Here is a 19,418-nt window from a genome sequence, read left to right as displayed (position 1 = left end):
GAAATAAAAAACTCAGTGACATGAAGAAGGAGGGTGCACACAGCCTGGGGAGGAAGGAGCAGGCCTCTCCAGCTATGGGGCAAAAAGGAAATGAAGAAATAGGAAGATGTTCAGAGAGGTCACACTGTTGCCATGACGATCAGTATTTACTGATTCTTTTGAAACTAGAAACAGTTTATGGTAATGGCCAAGACCCAGAGCAACTGAGCAGCACAGTCACAGGGGCACAGATGGCAGTGAGAAAAAAGGGCACCACACCCAGCTGAGATAAAACACGCCCTCAGTAGGCACTGTTCATTCTCAACGTCCCCCTTGCCAGTTGTTAACTGCTTTGCTACCTGTCAGTTGAATTTAAAACTTGAAGCTCTCCTGCTTTTCTCACGAGAGGCTAATGCTCTTCCACTTTGGTCTCCCCAGATTTCAGCTTGTTGACTAAGGCACTCCAGTTTGTATCTAAGGAAAGTGCCCACTTACATGTAGGTTGCCCAAAATGGAATGAAGAATAAGGAGTTTTAGTACCTATCATGGGCTTATTCAGGATGATTAGAATTTGAGCTGCTAACAATATTTTGTCTTTTTGACTTGACTTTGTCCATTAGCCTTTATGTTTTTGAACAAGAATTAATCAACACAGATAACAGTTGATAAAAGTCACTGGTCAGGAATTGGTTTTTATTTCCCCAATAAACTAGTTATAAAGGGTTCTCACATATGTTATTCAGTATACTAGAGGCCCGGTGCATGAAATTTGTGCAGTGTGCGTGCTCACAGTGTGTGTGTGTGTGTGTGTGTGTGTGTGTGTGTGTGTATGTGTTTCCTCAGCCCAGCCTGCACCCTCTCGCAGTCCGGGACCCCTTGGGGGATGTCTGCCTGCCAGCTTAGACCCACAGTCAGACATCCCTCTCACAGTCCGGGGCTCTCATAGTCCGGGACCCCTCACTCCTTACCACCTGCCTGCAGTGGAGGCAGGAGAGGCTCTCGCCAGCTGTGAGCCCCGCTTCTGGCTGAGTGGTGCTGGACGATGAGAGCCCCATGGGAGCACACTGACTACCAGGGGCAGCTCCTGCATTGAGCGTCTACCCCCTGGTGGTCAGTGCACGTCATAGCGTTCCGCCGTTCGGTCGATTCGCATATTAGGGTTTTATTATATAGGGTAGGATTCTTACAATAACCTTTTGAAGTTGGTACTTCTTATCCCCATTTTACAGATGAAAAGGCCGAGGCTTGTGAAATGTAACACTTAGATAGGGCGTGTCATTAATAAGTGGTGGTCTTGGTATGCAGGCCCCAGACTTCCATTTTTTTGCTTGTTAGATCTCTTTACTTATGCAATCAACTCTAACACACCTCTTGTGGGGGCATCATTGCTCAGTCCTACCACATGTCTCTCTGTATAGTCATTAGAGTGTTGGTTAAAACAGGAAAGGACGATTGTCAAGGTCCAAACAGCTCTCATTGGCATGTTCCAGTCATAGAGAAGGGAAGAAAGATAAAGAGTAAATAAATGAGAAAAAAGAGGGGGTAGAAGAGATGAAAGTACAGAATTTGGAAAATTGGAAGGTGCCGACAGCAGTCTCTTGAGTTAGAAGCTGGACAATGCAGCGTACAACAGACCTCCTCCCTCACAGGCCCAGATGGATGCTGCCACTGCTAGCAATCACGTTATTTAAGAGTAGGTTTGTATTATTAAGCCTAAAGAGAACAACTTTGTTGAGTGCAACTTTTGCCCTGTGGATGTCTTATTTTTTGATTCATTATTACTGTTTCTGCTTACGGTGCTGCTTTATGTCTTTTTTGTAGACTTCTGAATGCGAGTTAACATTCATTGTGGCCAGCATCATGCTAGACATTGCACATCTGTAGTCTCATTTATTTATTGATTTATTTAGAACAGTCATAGGTGGGCAGGTCCCTTACCCTGTTTTGCAAAAGAGGACATGGAAACACCAGACTCATGTGCCTAGAGGTTTAAAGTCAGGACAGAACTATGCAGGAGCCCATGCCATTAACTATTGCTAACTCAAACACTAAGGTTTCTCCAAGACTAATGTATTTTTCTACCCTTTAAATGCTGGTTTGTGAGCATTTCCAAACAAAGTTTGATTCTTTTTGTTAGACTTTTAAGAAACAGATAAAGAACAGGATTCAGATTAATCTCCCAGCTTTCTGCTGTGTTGCAAGGACACACCTCTGAAGATATGTGAAGACACACAAGATGTTCTAGATTTAGTAGCAGTAGACGATTTATTTTTTATTTTTTATTTCTTTTAGTATTTAGTGTCCTACTGCTCCTTTTTTAAATCAAATAAATAACCATAATCACTGCTTACATCTCCACTCTGGGATCTTGCCTCTAAAACAGACATGTCTCATAGTCTGACATACGACACTGCTTCTGTTTTTTGATAGACTCTGAGCTTTATTTCCTTATGCCCGTATAAGCAGATGTTACACACATTTCATATACAGAGTCCAATGAGTAATGCATATTAGTTGGACTGTGGGAAAGTAAGTCTGATTGAGATAAGAATTTGCTGGTGAAATTTAAGATTTCCTTAGTAACTGGAAAATAGTTTTTGTGTTTTATTGCACACTCAGAAAACATTACCGCTTCCTTCTTTCAGATTATGCCAGCTACCATTTTTATCTAAGCTTTGTGTTCTTCCCATCTCTTTCTGAAGACAACAGCTAAAATTTGAGTGTTTCTGGTTTACATTTTAAATTTTATTTCATGCTTCTCTAGATTTTTTTTTTTTTGAAGAGTATGTAACTTCACGATGTCAGAAAGAAGCAAGTTTAGGCCCTGGGATCCATAAGCCATTGTTGGTCAGCAAAAGTAAATATTCTCCCCCAATTTCTTAGGACCTTATGTTTTTTTTACTAGAGGCCTGCACCCTTTCGCAGTCTGGGACCCCTCAGGGGATGTCCACCTGCTGGCTTAGGCGGGCCTACGCTGGCAGTCGGATGTCCTTAGTGCTGTTGCGGAAGTGGGAGAGGCTCCTGCTACCACCGCTGTGTTGGCCAGCCATGAGCCGGCTTCTGGCTGAGCGGTGCTCCCCCTGTGGAAACGCACTGACCACCAAGAGGCAGCTCCTGTGTTGAGCGTCTGCCTCCTGGTGGTCAGTGCGCATTATAGCAACCAATTGTTCCTGGTCATTCTGTTGTTAAGGTCAATTTGCATATTACCCTTTTATTATATAGGACTAGAGGCCCGGTGCACAAAAATTTGTGCACTCGGGGGAAGGGGGGGTCCCTCAGACCGGCCTGTGCCCTCGGGAGATAACGACCTGCTGGCTTAGGCCTGCTCCCGGGTGGCAGAGGGCAGGCCCAATCCCTAGGTGCAGCCCCTGGTTGGGCTCAGAGCAGGGCCGATTGGGGGGTTGGGGCACCGCCCCCTGTCACACTCAAGGCAGAGTCGATGGGGAGGTTGTGGCGCCACCCCCTGTCACGCACAGAGCAGGGCCAATCAGGGGGTTGGGGCACTGCCCCCCGTCACGCACAGAGCAGGGCCCATCAGGGGGTTGGGGAGCTCCCCCCCGTCACGCACAGAGCAGGGCCCATCAGGGGGTTGGGGAGCTCCCCCCTGTCATGCACAGAGCAGGGCCCATCAGGGGGTTGAGGAGCTCCCCCTGTCACTCACAGAGTAGGGCCGACAGGGGAGTTGGGGCACCGCCCCCTGTCACACTCATGGCAGGGCCAATGGGGAGGTTATGGCTCTACCCCATCACACACAGAGCAGGGCCCGGGGGGGGGGGGGGGGGGTTGGGGCGCCGCCCTCTAACACCCACAGAGCAGGGCCGATCAGGTGGTTGGGGCACCGCCACTCTCACACTCAGGGCAGGGCCAATGGGGAGGTTATGGCTCTACCCTGTCACACACAGAGCAGGGCCCGTGGGGGGTGGGGCGGGGCTTGGGGCGGGGGGGGGGGGCCCCGCCCCCTATCACACACAGAGCAGGGCCAATCAGGGGGTTAGGGTGCTGCACCCTGTCACACACAGAGCTGCAGGGCGATCAGGGGGTTTGGGTGCTGCCCCCTGTCACGCTGATCCCGGTGCTGGGAGGCATATTACCCTTTTACTATATAGGATAGAGGCCTGGTGCATGGGTGGGGCTGGCTGGTTTGCCCTGAAGGGTGTCCTGGATCAGGGTGGGGGTCCCCACTGGGGTGCCTGGCCAGTCTGGGTGAGGGGATGATGGCTGTTTGCAGCTGGTCACACACCCTTCGGGGTGGGGGTCCCCACTGGGGTGCCTGGCCAGTCTGGCTGAGGGGCTGAGGGCTGTTTTCAGGCTGGGACTGAAGCTCCCAACCGCTCCTTTTTTTCTTTTTTCTTTTTTTATTCTGGGCCAGCTTTAGCTCTGAGGCCTCGGCTGCTGAAAACAGGTTTCTGGCCTTTGTTTACCGTCTGTATTTGATATAATGTTTCGGTCCGGCTGGCTGAAGCTCCGCTGAGTAAAGCAGGTTTCTGGGTTTTTTTTAGCTTCTTTATTCGCAACATAGTTGCTGAGAGTTGCAGGTGAGAGGCCGGCAAGTCAGACGGGGAGTTCTCCGTCACTGAAGCAAGCAAGCAAACCTCCCTGTTCGCATCAGCTGCCTGGCTGCCGGCCGCCATCTTGGCTGCCAGTTAATTTTCATATCTCGGCCCTACTCTGTGAGTGACAGGGGGATTAGCCAATGGGAAGGGTAGCGGTCGTACGCCAATTACCATGTTTCTCTTTTATTAGTGTAGATAGCTGACTAGTCTGTTCTCTTGTGCTTTACTGTTTGTGTGAAAACTTGAAGTGCTTATAAATTGCAAAATTTATACACTTTCTCCTGACTATTTGCCCAGGCTTACTGTTTCACTGTGTTTCTCATTTACATCCTACTTCCCAATTTTCTAACCTTCAGAGACTTGAGGTAGCAGTTCTGAAAGTGGTTGATATGAATATATAGGTTTCGGGTGTGGGCTTCTATGTTATAAGATCTGTATATTGCACCATGTGTCCACCACCCAAAGTCAAACCTACTCCTGTCACAATATATTAAGAACCCCTGTTCCCTCCACCCCCTTCCCTCTGGTAATCACCCACTGCTGTTTGTGTTCACAAGTTTCAGTTTTATACCCCACATATGAGTGAAATCATATGGTCCTTAGCTCTTCCTGACCAACTTATCTCACTTAGCATAATGTTCTCAAGGTCCATCCATGTTGTTACACATGGCGCTATTTCATCCTTTCTTTTGGCTGAGTAGTACTCCATTGTGTATATGTATCACATCTTCTTTATCCAGTCCTCTATCACGGGACACTCTGGTTGTTTTCATGTCTTGGCCACTGTGAATAATGCTGCAGTGAACATAGGGGTGCATATATCTTTGCAAGTACATGATTTCGAGTTTTTTGGGTATAAACACGGGAGAGGGATTGCTGGCTCGTATGGTAGCTCTATTCTTAATATTTTTAGGAATCTCCCCATAGTGGTTGAACCAGTCTACATTCCCACCAGCAGTGATGAGGCTTCCCTTTTCTCCACAACCTCTCCAACACTTGTTGTTGCTTGTCTTGTTGGTAATGGCTACTCTAACGGTGTGAGGTGGTATCTCATTGTAGCTTTAATTTACATTTCCCTGATTGCCAGTGAAGTTGAACATCTTTTCATGTATCTATTGGCTGTTGTATGTCTTCTTGGGAGAGGTGTATTTTCAAGTCCTCTGCCCACTTTTTGATTGGGTTGTTTGTTTATTTGTTTGGTGTTGAGTTTTATGAGTTCTTTGTATATTGTGGAAATTAGACCTTTGTCAGAACTACTGTTTGTAAATATCATGTCCCATCTGGTTGGCTATCTCTTTGTGTTGTCAGTTTCTTTTGTTTTGCAGAAGCTTTTTAGTTTGATATAGTCCCATTAATTTATTTTTACGTTTACTTCCCTTGCCTTTGGGGTCAAGTTCATAAAATGTTCTCTATGACCAAGGTCTGTAAGTTTGGTACCTATATTTTTTCTGTGTAACTTATTGTTTTAGGTCTTATATTTAGGTCTTTGATTCATCTTGAATTAATTTTTGTACATAAAGTCAAACTGTAATCCAGTTTCATCAATTTGCATGTGGCTTTCCAGTTTTCCCAGCACCATTTATTAAAGAGGCTGTCTTTACTCTATTGTGTATTTCTAGTTCCTTCGTCAAAAATTATCTGTCCATATACATGTGGTTTTATAGCTGGGCTGGCTCTCTCTTCTGTTCCACGGAGATGTGTGTCTGTTTCTCTGCCAATACCATCTTGTTTTGATTATTGTAGCTCTGTAGTATAATTTGAAGTCCGGTAGCATCTTACCTCCGGTTCTTTTTTTCTTAGGATTGCTTTGGCTATTTGAGGTCTTTCGTGGTTTCTCATTCTATTTCATTAAAAAATGACATTAGGATTTTGATAAGAATTGCATTAAATCTGTATATTGCTTTGGGTAATATGGCCATTTTAACTATGTTGATTCTTCCAATCCATGAACACAGGATATTTTTTCAATTTTATTGTGTCTTTTTCAATCTCTTTTAATAATGCTTTGTAGTTTTCTTTTTTTTTTTTTTTTTATTGATTAAGATATTACATATGTGTCCTTGTCCCCACGTTACCCTCTACCCCCCACCCCCCCCCCCACCCCCGCTCATGCCCTCACCCCCCCGTTGTCCATGTCCATTGGTTAGGCCTATATGCTTGCATATAAGTCCTTTGGTTGATCTTTCCCCCTTACCCCCACCCTCCCCTACCTTCCCTCCAAGTCCCGACAGTCCAATCAATGCCTCTCCGTCTCTGGATCAGTCCTTGTTCATCAGCTTATGTTGTTCATTATATTCCACAAATGAGTGAGATCCTGTGGTATTTATCCGCTCTCAAGTTCCATCCATGCTGTGGCAAATGGTAAAAGTTCCTTTTTCTTCTTCCTCTTCTTAAAGAATACCTTTCAGCATTTCATATAATGCTGGTTTGGTGGTGATGAACTCCTTTAGCTTTTTCTTATCCGTGAAGCTCTTTATCTGACCTTCTATTCTGAATGATAGCTTTGCTGGATAAAGTAATCTTGGTTGCAGGTTCTTGCTATTCATCACTTTGAATATTTCTTGCCAGTCTCTTCTGGCCTGCATGGTTTCTGTTGAGAAATCAGCTGACAGTCGTATGGGTACACCCTTGTAGGTAACTGACTGTCTTTCTCTTGCTGCTTTTAAGATTCTCTCTTTATCTTTTGCTCTTGGCATTTTAATTATGATGTGTCTTGGTGTGGTCCTCCTTGGATTCCTTTTGTTTGGGGTTCTCTGCGCTTCCTGGACTTGTAAGTCCATTTCTTTCACCAGGTAGGGGAAGTTTTCTGTCATTATTTCTTCAAAAAGGTTTTCAATATCTTGCCCTCTCTCTCCTTCTGGTACCCCTATAATTCTGATGTTGGTACGCTTGAAGTTGTCCCAGAGGTTCCTTACACTATCTTCATATTTTTGGAATCTCTTTTCTCTTTTCTTTTTCGGTTGGGTATTTTTTGTTTCTTTGTATTTCAAATCTTTGACTTGATTCTTGGGATCCTCTTTTCTGCTGCTGGATCTCTGTAAATTATTCTTTATTTCAGTCAGTGTATGCTTAATTTCTAGTTGGTCCTTTTTCATGTCCTCCATGGTCTCCCTATACTTATTGAGGGATTCATTAAATTTATCGGCGGTTTCCATAAAATTCTTGAAAAACCTTATAACCGTGGCCTTAAACTCTATATCCAATCGTTTGCTTTCCTCCATTTCTGCCATTTGTGACCTGTTTCTTTGTCTCCGCATTTTGGCAGCTTCCCTGTGTTGATAGAGTGGCCCTGTGCGCCAGGTGTCCTGTAGGGCCCAGTAGCTCAGCCTCCCCAGTTACCTGGGGTGGACACTCTTGGTGCACTCTTGGTGCCTTGGTTGTTGTAGAATCACTGGGAGGAATTGACCTCCAGGCCAATTGGCTGTGAGAATCAGCTGTGTCTAAAGTGGGAGAACTTCTGTGCTGAAGACACCCTTCTGGGGCAAGACTTGCTTCAGTGGGGCTTTGGTGCTCACTGAGTCTGCTCCCTGAGTGCGTCCCTTATGGATCTGAGGAGTTGCAGTCTGGATGGACCCCCTCTGACCACTGGGTACAGTGGCTCCTGGATCTAAGGAGGTGCTAATTCAGCCTCTGCCTGAGGCCACACAGCAGGAGCCACGAAGAGGCTCAGCTGTGAAGCAATGCAAGCCGCTGCGGGGCCTTGGGCCTTCTCTTGGAAGTTCCAGGTCTGCCTGGTTAGGCTGCAGTTAGGTACATTCACATGCAAAAGCCTCTGCGGCAGCCTGGGTGGGGCGGGGTCTCAGGGAGTCAGAGGGCGGAGAAAGCGGCCATGGCCGATTCTCCGCCCGGAGTCGCGCGTCTCAGTGTTCCGGTAACGGCTGCAAGCACCTCTGAGGGAAAGCCGCCCTCAAGTTCGCTCGCTGCCGGACAGACCAGCTTCTCCCCGTGTGAGACCTGGGTCCCCAGAGACTTCCCGGAACCGGAGTTCAGAGCCGTCGGAAGTTTGTGATTCAAAAAGACAGCCGCGTCCTCAGGCGCCACCCCCTTTCCTCGCGCGCGCGCCGCTGTACCTCTGCACTTCACCTCCGCAGCGCCTCTGGCTCTCAGCGTGCTTTTCTTTCCTTCTAGTTGTGGAATTTACACTCAGCCAGCCTTCCTGTTGTTCTGGATGATGTTTGCTCAGTCCTTTGGGGTAATTTTCAATTGTTGTGTGAGGCAATAATTTCCCGGTGTTTACCTATGCCGCCATCTTAGTTGCTCCCCCTGTAGTTTTCAGTATATAAGTCTTTCACGGTCTTTGTTAAGTTTATTCCTAGGTATTTTATTCTTTTGGTTGGAATTGCAAATGGAATTTCTTTTTCCCATTTCTTTTTCTGAAGTTTTGTTGTTAGTATACAGGAAGGCAATGGATTTTTGCACATTGATTTTGTATCCTGCAACTTGACTGCATTTGTTTATTGTTTCTAATAGTTTTTTGGTAGAGTCTTCAATTTTTTGGAAGAGTTTGAGAAGGATAAGTTTTAAGTCTTCTTTGAACATTTGGTAGAATTTACTGGTGAAACCATCTGGTCCTGGACTTTTGTTTTTGTTGTTGTTTTTCTGGTTGTTTTAATGTCCTCACTGCTGACTGTTCTATTTAATTTTTTCAATTCTCCATGATTCAGTCTATGATTATATACTTCTAGAAACTTACACATTTCTTCTAGGTTATGAATTTGGTGGTGTATAATCTTTCATAATATTCTAGTATCCTTTGTATATCTGTGATGTCTGTGGTAATTTTTTCTCTCTCATTTCTGATTTTGTTTATATGGGTCTTCTTCCTTTTTTCCTTAGTTAGTCTAGAGGTTTGTCAATTTCATTAATCTTTTCAAAGAACCAGCTCTTTGTTGTATTATTTTTTGTATAGTCTTTTTGTTGTCTATTTCATTCAATTCTGCTCTAATTTTAATTATATCCTTCCTTCTACTGACTTTGGGTTGCTTTTGTTCTTCCTTTTCTAGTTCTATAAGGTGTAATGTTAGGTTGTTTACTTGGGATTTCTCTTGTTTTTTGAAATAGGCCTGTAATGATATAAACTTCCCTCTTATTATGCTTTCCCTGCATCCCAGATGTTTTGACATGTTGTATTGTCATTCTCATTTGTCTCTATATATCTTTTGATCTCATCTTTTATTTCTTATTTGACCCAGTCATTTTTGGTAGTATGTTGTTTTTTTGTGTTTTGTTTTGTTTTGGTTTTTTCCCCACTTTATTTATTTATTTATTTTTGCTATGAACTCTTTTTTTTTATTATTGCAAAGTATTACAAAGAGTATTACATATGTCTCCTTTTTTTCCCCCGCCCTTGACAATCCCCTGGCCTCCCCTAACCCCCAGTGTCTTATGTCCATTGGTTATGCTTATATGCATGCATACAGGTCCTTCAGTTGATCTCTCACCCTCCCCCTCCTGCCCCCCAACCCTCCCCGGCCTTCCCGCTGTAGTTGGACAGTTTGTTTGAGGCAGCTCTGCCTCTGTATCTATTTTTGTTCATAAGTTTACAATGGTCTTTATTATCCATAAATGAGTGAGAGCATGTGGTATTTTTCCTTCATTGACTGGCTTATTTCACTTAGCTTAATGCTCTCCAGATCCATCCATGCTGTTGCAAATGGTAAGAGTTCTTTCTTTTTTACAGCAGCATAGTATTCTGTTGTGTAGAGGTACCACAGTTTTCTAATCCATTCATCTACTGATGGGCACTTAGGCTGTTTCCAGATCTTAGCTATGGTGAATTGTGCTGTTATGAACATAGGGGTGCATATATCCTTTCTGATTGGTGTTTCTGGTTTCTTGGGATATACTCCTAGAAGTGGGATCACAGGGTCAAATGGGAGTTCCATTTTTAGTTTTTTGAGGAAACTCTATACTGTCTTCCATAGTGGCTGCACCAGTCTGCATTCCCACCAGCAGTGCACAAGTATTCCTTTTTCTCCACATCCTCTCCAGCACTTGTCGTTTATCTTTTATTTCTTATTTGACCCAGTCATTTTTGGTAGTATGTTGTTTAAGCTCCATGTATTTGTGGGTTTCTTTACTTCCATTTTGCAGTTGATTTCTAATTTCAAGGCATTGCCATCAGAGAATATGCTTGGTATAATTTCAATCTTCTTGAATTTATTGATACTAGTTTTGTGACCTAATATATGGTCTATTCTTAAGAATGCTCTATGTGCACTTGGGATGAAAGGTTCTGTAAATGTCAATTATGTCCATTTGGTCTAGTGTTTCATTTAAGGCCAATATTTCTTTATTTGATCTTTCTAGAGCTGTAAAGGAGTATTGAGATCCCCAACTATGATTGTGTTTTGATCTGTTTCTCCCTTTACTTCTGTGAGTAGTTGTTTTATATATTTCAGTGCTCCCCGGTTGGATGCATATATATTAAGAAGTGTTATGTTTCCTTGATGTAGTGTCTCCTTTAGCACTATAAAGTGCCCATCTTTGTCTCTTATTATCTTTAAATCTATTTTGTCAGATATAAGTATGGCTACATGTGCTTTCTGTGGATGTTATTTGCTTGGAGAATCATTTTTCACCCTTGTACTTTGAATCTACCAGCTGAGCCGAGAGTTCCCAGCTGCAGAGCTGCATCTGTGGACTGGGTGCACTTTCCTCCCTTCTCATTTCCCCATTTATTCCCGAATGCCCATCTTTTGATGTTTCAAAGTGCAGGTCTCTCAGGTGTGTGTCTGTGTTAAGTAGGGATTTCTTTGTTGAATTATAGTTGGTTAACTTGTTGAAATTTCAGGGGGAGAGGACAATGTGTGCTCTCACGCCGCCATTTCTCTCCCATCACTCAACATGAGAGCCTTATATATTCTTTTGTTTTAAAATTTCTAACTTAAATTCTAGTGTGACAAATATGGGTGGATATAACCACATTAGTAAAGCTCTATGGAAGTATGCAATAACCTTTCATAGTATGAAGGGGAGGCTAACAGTTGCTTTCAGGATGTGGACTTTGGTGATTTCGCAGTGTAAATATTGAATGCATGACAACTGTGCTGCAGAAGAATGTTTTACTTTAGAGAGAATCTGGCAAGCCTTTTCTTCATTTCTGAGTGTTCTCTATTAACATGGCATGTGTCCTGTTGCTTTCATTGATAAATCTGAGTGCTTGGTATTGTTGTTACTGACCCAATAGCAAAAGAAAATGTCTAATATTGAGAAAGGCTATTTAAAATTTCCAAGGTCATCCTCATAGCAGAAAATAATCTTTTTTATTAATGACTGCAGTATGCATCCTATAAGGTTTTGCTCTTCCGACTAGCATTTAGAAATATATATTTATTACATTTAACAGTATTTGGAAACACATAGGTTCCCTCTTCCCATGAATTGCAGTCTAAAAATGCTACCAATGCTAAAATTGGCTTAGGGGGGAAACAAAAGAAAAATGTAATTTCACACCTGGTTTGCATATAAATGCCAGGCCACAGAAGTGTCATTTTTACATGGCCAATGGTGACTTTTTTCCACGTTTGTAGCCTTCACCTCACTTTGTAAAACATAGGGATTCATTCAACACATATCGAAGTTATTGCCCTGCTTGCCTGAAGGGTTAGCCTAGGATGGAGACCAGGACCTGGAGATTGCTTGTCCTTTGGCTTTGAGATCCACAGAAAGCTAGAAGGACAAGTTCTGTATTAAATGTTAAGGACTTAAATTCTTTTAGTTTTGACTATTGAACTGTTTTAGCTGCATTACTATGTATTTATGGATTACGTAAATCACAACTGAGTTGTACATAGTAAATACTCAGCGAAGAGCTATCGGGCCTGTAAATACAAAGAATGCGCCTGCCATCCCCTCCCCCCTCTCCCCTAATCAATAATCAATCAGCATTCTTTGTCACAGAGCCTTAGAAACCTCAGCACAGCTAACATCAAGAAGAGCCACATGCAGATGAAAACGTATTTTCCACCTTGGGCTTCTGCCATACTACCGATCTAATTTTACCAGTAGAGGCAGCTTTTAATTTTCATACATTTAGAAATAGTTAAGATGGAAAAGGTAGAGTAGCAATACAAGTTATTGCTTAAATGTATCCACTATTTCTTCAAGAAAAAAAAATCAAGTGAACTGGAAAAATGAAATTGCATTTCTAAGTTTTCAGTGTTTTGTTTGTACAAACTAGCAAATGGAGTGGGTTTTTCACTTCCAGGTTCAAGTTTCCTGGTGTCTGTACAGTTCCTAGAGAGCTAAGTGGTGTCTGGAGCTCTTGTCAGGATGGGAAGTTGAACAAATCCAAATGTCCTGACCTTTAGGTTTATTCCTGTGACCTAATGGAAAAAGTGTGACGCTTTGGAAGAAAGGACTCAAATGCATATTCTCATCACCCTGAATCAAAAGATTGCATGAAAGGACCAAACAGTCCTTGGCAGACAGCCATTTGCCTTCAGAAAAATCTTACTATTAAAACACTTTCCTTCCCATTCTAATCAGTATTATTTCTTTTTTGTTGCTCATGAGAATAAAATAGCTACATCCTTTTCACAGGCCATTGAATAAAATAAGCTTCTCAACTCTTTTCAGCTGTGTTTCAGGCTGTCAGACAAGGCAGTGTTAAAGCCCAATACTACAGAACTCATGCTGAACTTGCTCTGCCCTACCGTGTAGGCTGCTAAAATCCTTGGCATTAGTATACACATCAATTTGGAGTCTTCCTTTGATTTTGTTTGTGTCCTGGGCAATATTGACCAAAGACCTGGCACACAGCGATAGGGTATATAACACATGGTCTAGCATATATTCTAACTTAGTGCTTCTCAAACTTTAATGTGTATACAGATTACCAGGGAATCCTGCTAACTTGCAGATTCTGACCTGCTAAGTCTGGGGCAAGGCCAAGAGTCTGCAGTTCTAACAAGCTTCTCTGTGAGGCTCTACAGCTGGTCTGCAGATCACACTTCAGCACAAAGTGCTTTTTACTTCTCTGTACTTAAACTGCCCAATTGGTTTTGTTTTCACTCTAACAAGGTGACAAAGACTTCAGGCTTGAGACCAATGGAACCAAGAGATGTCAAAGCAGTTCGAGAATTAACCAACAGTTACCTGAAGCAGTTTCACCTTGCCCCGGTGATGGATGAAGAGGAAGTAGCCCACTGGTTCCTCCCCCAGGAGCACATTATTGACACGTTTGTAGTGGAGGTAAAGATAAGGTGATATGATGGGTCAGAGAAATAGGAAGACACTATATGCCACAGTCCGTTTTCCAGAAAGATCACACCGTGCCATCTTTCCTCTTCCTCCATGACTTGCCGCTTCTATACCAGATTTCTGCTCACCCTGCTAGAACCAGGTTTTCTTCATACAGTTTCCATTACTAGATAAAAGCACACTTTTACTACTTATGAATGGGAAATCACTATACTTTTCTGTTGCTACCTGTGTTATTAATTGTTTTTCTCATTTTGCAAAAAAAGCCAATTTGGATGACCTCCTTTGTGATAGATACATTCCAAAGTTTAATATTCCTTTGGTTTTGCAAAATTGGAACTGAACTGCATTTGGTTAAGATTAAGCCACTTAATCCAAATGAAGGAAGGAAAAGTAACAGTTTAGATTTTCTAATTATTGGTTAGATGAGTTTAACAGTGATTTTTAAACCATGTTTTCAGAAGCTTAGAATTGGTTGTGCAAATGCTACTTCGCTTAAAAGCTCTTTTGGTGGAAGTAAGGTGAAGTTGAGAAGCTGGGATTTAAACTGGTGAGTGCCTGGAGGAGAGAAAGGAGCGAGGAGGTGCTGTAGCAGTCCCTCCACTATTTGTTGTGAGAATTGAGCCGAAAGTGTATTTTCAGCATTGTCAGGCATTGTTTGAATGTAAAATTACGGCCAACTTAGGGCAGTAATGGTAGGAGCAGACAGAGTGAATTCAGAGGACATTTCTGAAAAACAGTTGAGCAGTCTTTGTTTTTAAACTTTTTTTTCTGAAACAGTGCTGGGGTGGATATCTTTGTGTACAAATCTTTATGCACTTCCGTAAGTTTCTCCAGAGCAGCAGTTCTCAAAGTTTTTTTAATCTCAGGACTCCTTTACTCTTTTAAGAATTATTGAGCTTTTTATTTTTGTGGATTATATCTACAGATATATACGGTATTCAAAAGTAAAACAAATTTTAAATATTATTTTGTAAGTCAGACAAAGCCAAATACCATATAATGTCACTTATATAGGGAATCTTTAAAAACAAAACAATCTCATAGGCACAGATAACAGATTGTTGGTTGTCAGAGATGGGAAGAGGGAATGGGTGAAGGTGGTTAAAGGTATAAACTTCCAGTTATAAAATAAGTGAGTCCTGGGGATGTAATGTGCAGCATAGTAACTATAGTTATGATACTGTATTGTATATTTGGAAGTTGCTAAGAGAGTAGATCTTAACAGTTCTCATCACAAGAAAAAAAAACTTGTAACTATGTGAGGTGATGGATATTAAGTAGACATTGTAGTGATCATTTCATAATATGCACATAAATCATATTCATATTAAATTAATGTAATGTTATACATCAATTATATCTCAGTTAAAAAAGAAAAACAAGAAATAATTGGAAAAAACATATATTATTTAATAACCATATAACAATAGTAAACCCATTACATTTTACCTAAATGACATATTTTATATGACAAATAACTTTTCCAAAGTAACAAAATTAGTGAAAAGAATGGTATTGTATTATATTATATTATTGCAAGTCTCTTCTTAAATGTCTGACTTAATAGAAGACAACTGAGTTCTCACATCTTCTGCATTCAGTCTATTGTGATATATTGATTCAATATTTTGATTGACGTATATAAAAAAAAATCCTTCACACAGAGTATTGGAGGTATGAAAAAGAATGAGTATTTTAATAACCTTTTCAGGTAATTGTGGATATTATGTATCTCAAATCATATTAATGAACTTTTGATACTATTAGATTAAAATCCATTGGTCTATCTTGTTTTTTTGTTGTTAATCTTCACCTGAGGATATTTTTTCCCTTGAATTTTTTTTTTTAAGCTAGAGTGGAAGGGAGGGAGGGAGTGAGAGAGAGAGCAAGAAAGAGAGAGAAACATCGATATGAGAGAGATACAGCGATTGGTTACCTCCTGCATGTTCCCCCGCTGGGGATCTAACCTGCAACCCAGGTACATGCCCTTGAACAGGAATTGAACCCTCAACCCTGCAGTGCACAGGCCAGTGCTCTAACCACTGATTCATGATGATGAGGGCAGTTCTAGTAGTTTTTTGGTGGAATCTGTAGGGTTCTCTATGTACAGTATCATGTCATGTGCAAATAATGACAGTTTTATTTCTTCCTTTTCTATTTGGATGCCTTTTATTTCTTCTTCCTGTCTGGTTGTTGTGGTTAGGACTTTAAGAGTAGTAAAAGCAGATATCCCTGTCTAGTTCTTCATCGAAAGGGAAACGCTTTTAATTTTTGACCATGGTGCTGTCTGTGGGTTTGTGATATATGGCCTTTATTATGTTGAGGTGTGTTGACTCTATTCCCACTTTGCTGAGTTTTTATCACAAATGGGTGCTGGATTTGATCAAATAATTTTTATACATCTATTGATATGATCATGTCATTTTAATCATTCATTTTGTTTATGTGATGTGTATTAGGTTAATTGATTGGATATTGTACCAACTTTGCATCCCCGGAATAAATCCCACTTGATCATGGTGTATGATCTTTTTAATGTACTGCTGGATACGGTTTGCTGATGTTTTGTTGAGGATTTACGCATGTATGTTCTTTCTTTGTAGTGTCTATTTGGTTTTGGAATTAAGTTAATGCTGGCCTCATAAAGTTAGCTTAGGAGTCTTCCTTCCTCTTGAATTTTTTGGATTTGTTTGAGAAGAATAGGACTTAGTTCTTCTCTGAATGTTTGGTAAAACTTACCTGTGAGGCCATCCAGTCCAGGACTTTCGTTTGTTGGAAGTTTTTTGATTACTGCTTCAATTTCACTAGTTGTATTATGTCTGTTCAGATTCTCTGATTCTTCTGTATTCAGTTTAAGATTATATATTTCTAGGAATTTATCCACTTTGTCCATATTGTTGGCATATAGTTGTTTATAATGTTTCTTACAATCCTTTGTATTTCTGTATTCAGTTGTTACTTCTCTTTCATTTCTAATTGCCGGGAGCCGGTCCATGCTTGCTGTTTCAAGGGACCTGGCATATATGGCATACTGTTCTTAATATGTTTGCTCACCTTCTTGGCACTATGTGTTTTAACCAAGGTCTCTGAGAAAGGTTGTTTCCCCAGGTAGGGATTTTCCCCTGAAGTTAGGGAGGGAATAAAACCTCTTAACTAGTGCCAGGTGGGTAATTAATCACTTTAACTACGAACAATCATGCTTAAGCTACATAATCTTTACTCCCTGGAATGGAGATAAGAAACGCCCTAACCTTTGTAATAGAGATTGATAGGATTGAATCAACTGGTATAAATACAGATGTAATAAGACAGTAAGACACAGAACTTAGAATACGGAACCAAGAGAGACAGAACCTAGGCACAGAACCTACACAGAACGTTCTCTAGAGACAGAAGAACTTCGCTGGAGAGAACATGGCAAAAGTTCCTGGACAGAAACTGGCCTCAGAACCTAGAGACAGAACATAGCGAGAGAACATGGCAAAAGATCCTGGACTGAACCTGACTACAGAAATTGGCAAGAGAACCTGACTAGAACCTGGCTACAGAACCTGGCTGGAGAACCTGGACTGAACCTGGCTGGAGAACCTAGCAAGAGAACATGGATACAGAACCTGGTTGGAGATCCTAACCAGAACTTCGCTGGAGATCCAGGGCAGAACTTCTGGAGATCCAGACCAGAACTTGGATGGAGATCCTGGCTGGAGATCCTGGCTAGGCTGCTGATCAACTGAACGCTGTCTCCGTGTCATTCCTTCTTCGCTGACTCTGTCCACACCTTTGGGGACCCCTGGACCCGCTGGGGTTGGACCCCGGTATCTAATTTTATTTATTTGGGTTCTCTCTTTTTTTCTTGATGAATCTGATGAAAGGTTTGTCATTTGTTTATCTTTGTAAAGAACCAACTCTTGGTTTCACTGATCTTTTGTATTTTTTTAGACTCTATTTTATTTATTTCTTCTCTGATCTTTATTATTTCCTTCCTTGTACTCACTTTGGGCTTTGTTTGTTGTCCTTTTTCAATTTCCTTTCAGTGTAAAGTTAGATTGTTTACTTGAGAATTTTCTTGTTTCTTGAGGTAGGCCTGTAATGCTATTAATTTCCCTCCAAGGACTGCTTTCACTGTCCCATAGATTTGGGGTTGTTGTGTTCTCATTTTCATTTGTTTCAGGGTATATTTTAATTTCTTCCTTGATTTTATTGTTAATCCATTCCTTGTTTAGTAACATATTGTTTAGCCTTCATGTTTTTGTGTGGTCTTCATTTTTTTTCTTATGATTGATTTCTAGTTTCATACCATTATGGTTAGAGAAGATGCTTGATATGATTTCAGTCTTATATTTATTGAGATTTGTTTTGTGTCCTAACATGTGGTCTATACTGGAAAATGCATGTGGGAAATATGTGTGTTTCCTGCTGCTTTGGGGTGAAATGCTCTGGAGATATTAATTAAATCCACCTAATCTAGTATGTCATTTAAGGCCACCATTTCCTTGTTGATTTCCTGTCTGTGAGATCTATCCATTGATGTCAACGGGGTGTTAAAAAATCCCCTATGATGACTGTATTACTATTAATCTCTCTCTTTATGTCCATCAAGATTTGCTTAGGTGCTCCTATGTTGGGTGCAGAAATGTTCTCAAGGGTTATATCCTCTTGTTGGATTGCTCCCTTTATCATTATGTAATGTCCTTCTTTGGCTCTTACTATAATCATTGTTTTAAAATCTGTTTGGTCAGATATAACTATTGGTACCCCAGCTTTTTCCTTTCATTTGCATGAAATACCTTTTTCCATCCCTTTACTTTTAGTTTGTATGTTTCTTTTGTTCTGACGTGGATCTCGTGTAAACAGCATATATGTGGGTCTTGTTTTCTTATCCATTCAGCTACCCTGTGGCCTTTTGATTGGAGCATTTAACTATTTTTCTTTCTTTCATTCATGCATTCATTCATTTCATTTCATTTTTAGGGGATGTTTATTAAAGCTGGCACAGTCAAACAAGGGAAGGCCTAGCATAGAAGAAGCAACAGGAGATAGAGTAGGTGGAGGAATGAGCCTAGGCTAGACTGCTTTGGTTAATTAAGAAGTCAGAGAAAAGCAGGCTTTGTGGACAGGTACGGGGGTAGCCTGAAACGAGCCCCTACTGCCCACTGCTCCCTATGATGACTGTATTACTGGTAATCTCTCTATATCCATCAAGATTTGCTTAGGTGCTCCTATGTTGGATGCATAAATGTTCACAAGGGTTAAGGAACCTTGTTGGGTTCCTTAAGAGTTTAGGAGATGCATGCCTGTGGAGGAAGAAGACAGGGTAGGGAACAGTACAAGTGTGCTCCTGGGATAGAGAGTGCACCTAAATCATTTACATTTAAAATGATAATTGATAGGTACGCATTTATTGCCATTTCATTCTTTTAACTATGTTCCTCTGTTTTGTTTTGTGGTGTGTTTTTTTCCCTTCTTTTTAAAGCAGGCCCTTTAACATTTCTTGTAATACTGGTTTGGTAGTAACAAAAGATTCCTTTAGCTCTTTCTTGCCTGAGAAGGTCTTTATTTCTCCTTCAGCTTAAATAATAGCCTTGCTGGGTAAAGTAGTCTTGATTGTATGTCCTTGTGTTTAATCACTTTGAATATTTCATGCCAATCCCTTAGTGTCTGAAATGTTTCTGTTGAGAA

At 41.3% G+C, this 19,418-nt stretch overlaps 1 protein-coding gene across 8 annotated transcripts in view; it reads left to right on the top strand.

Moving 5' to 3' along the window:
• The window catches only part of NMT2 (N-myristoyltransferase 2), a 98,640-nt gene that overhangs the window by 47,777 nt on the left and 31,445 nt on the right, over positions 1-19,418 (top strand). For 7 of the 8 annotated variants that reach the window (XM_036307277.1, XM_036307279.1, XM_036307283.1 and 4 more), the window contains one exon: positions 13,557-13,727. The exons of the other annotated variant lie outside the window; for it this stretch is intronic. In XM_036307277.1, coding sequence (XP_036163170.1) covers positions 13,557-13,727 — 171 coding nt within the window. The remainder of the gene's footprint in view (positions 1-13,556; positions 13,728-19,418) is intronic. 8 annotated transcript variants of the gene reach the window in all.

This window comes from Myotis myotis, unplaced genomic scaffold, assembly GCF_014108235.1.
Source record: "Myotis myotis isolate mMyoMyo1 unplaced genomic scaffold, mMyoMyo1.p scaffold_m19_p_46, whole genome shotgun sequence".
Taxonomy (NCBI): Eukaryota; Metazoa; Chordata; class Mammalia; order Chiroptera; family Vespertilionidae; genus Myotis; species Myotis myotis.
This window is presented reverse-complemented; position numbering and strand designations above follow the sequence as displayed.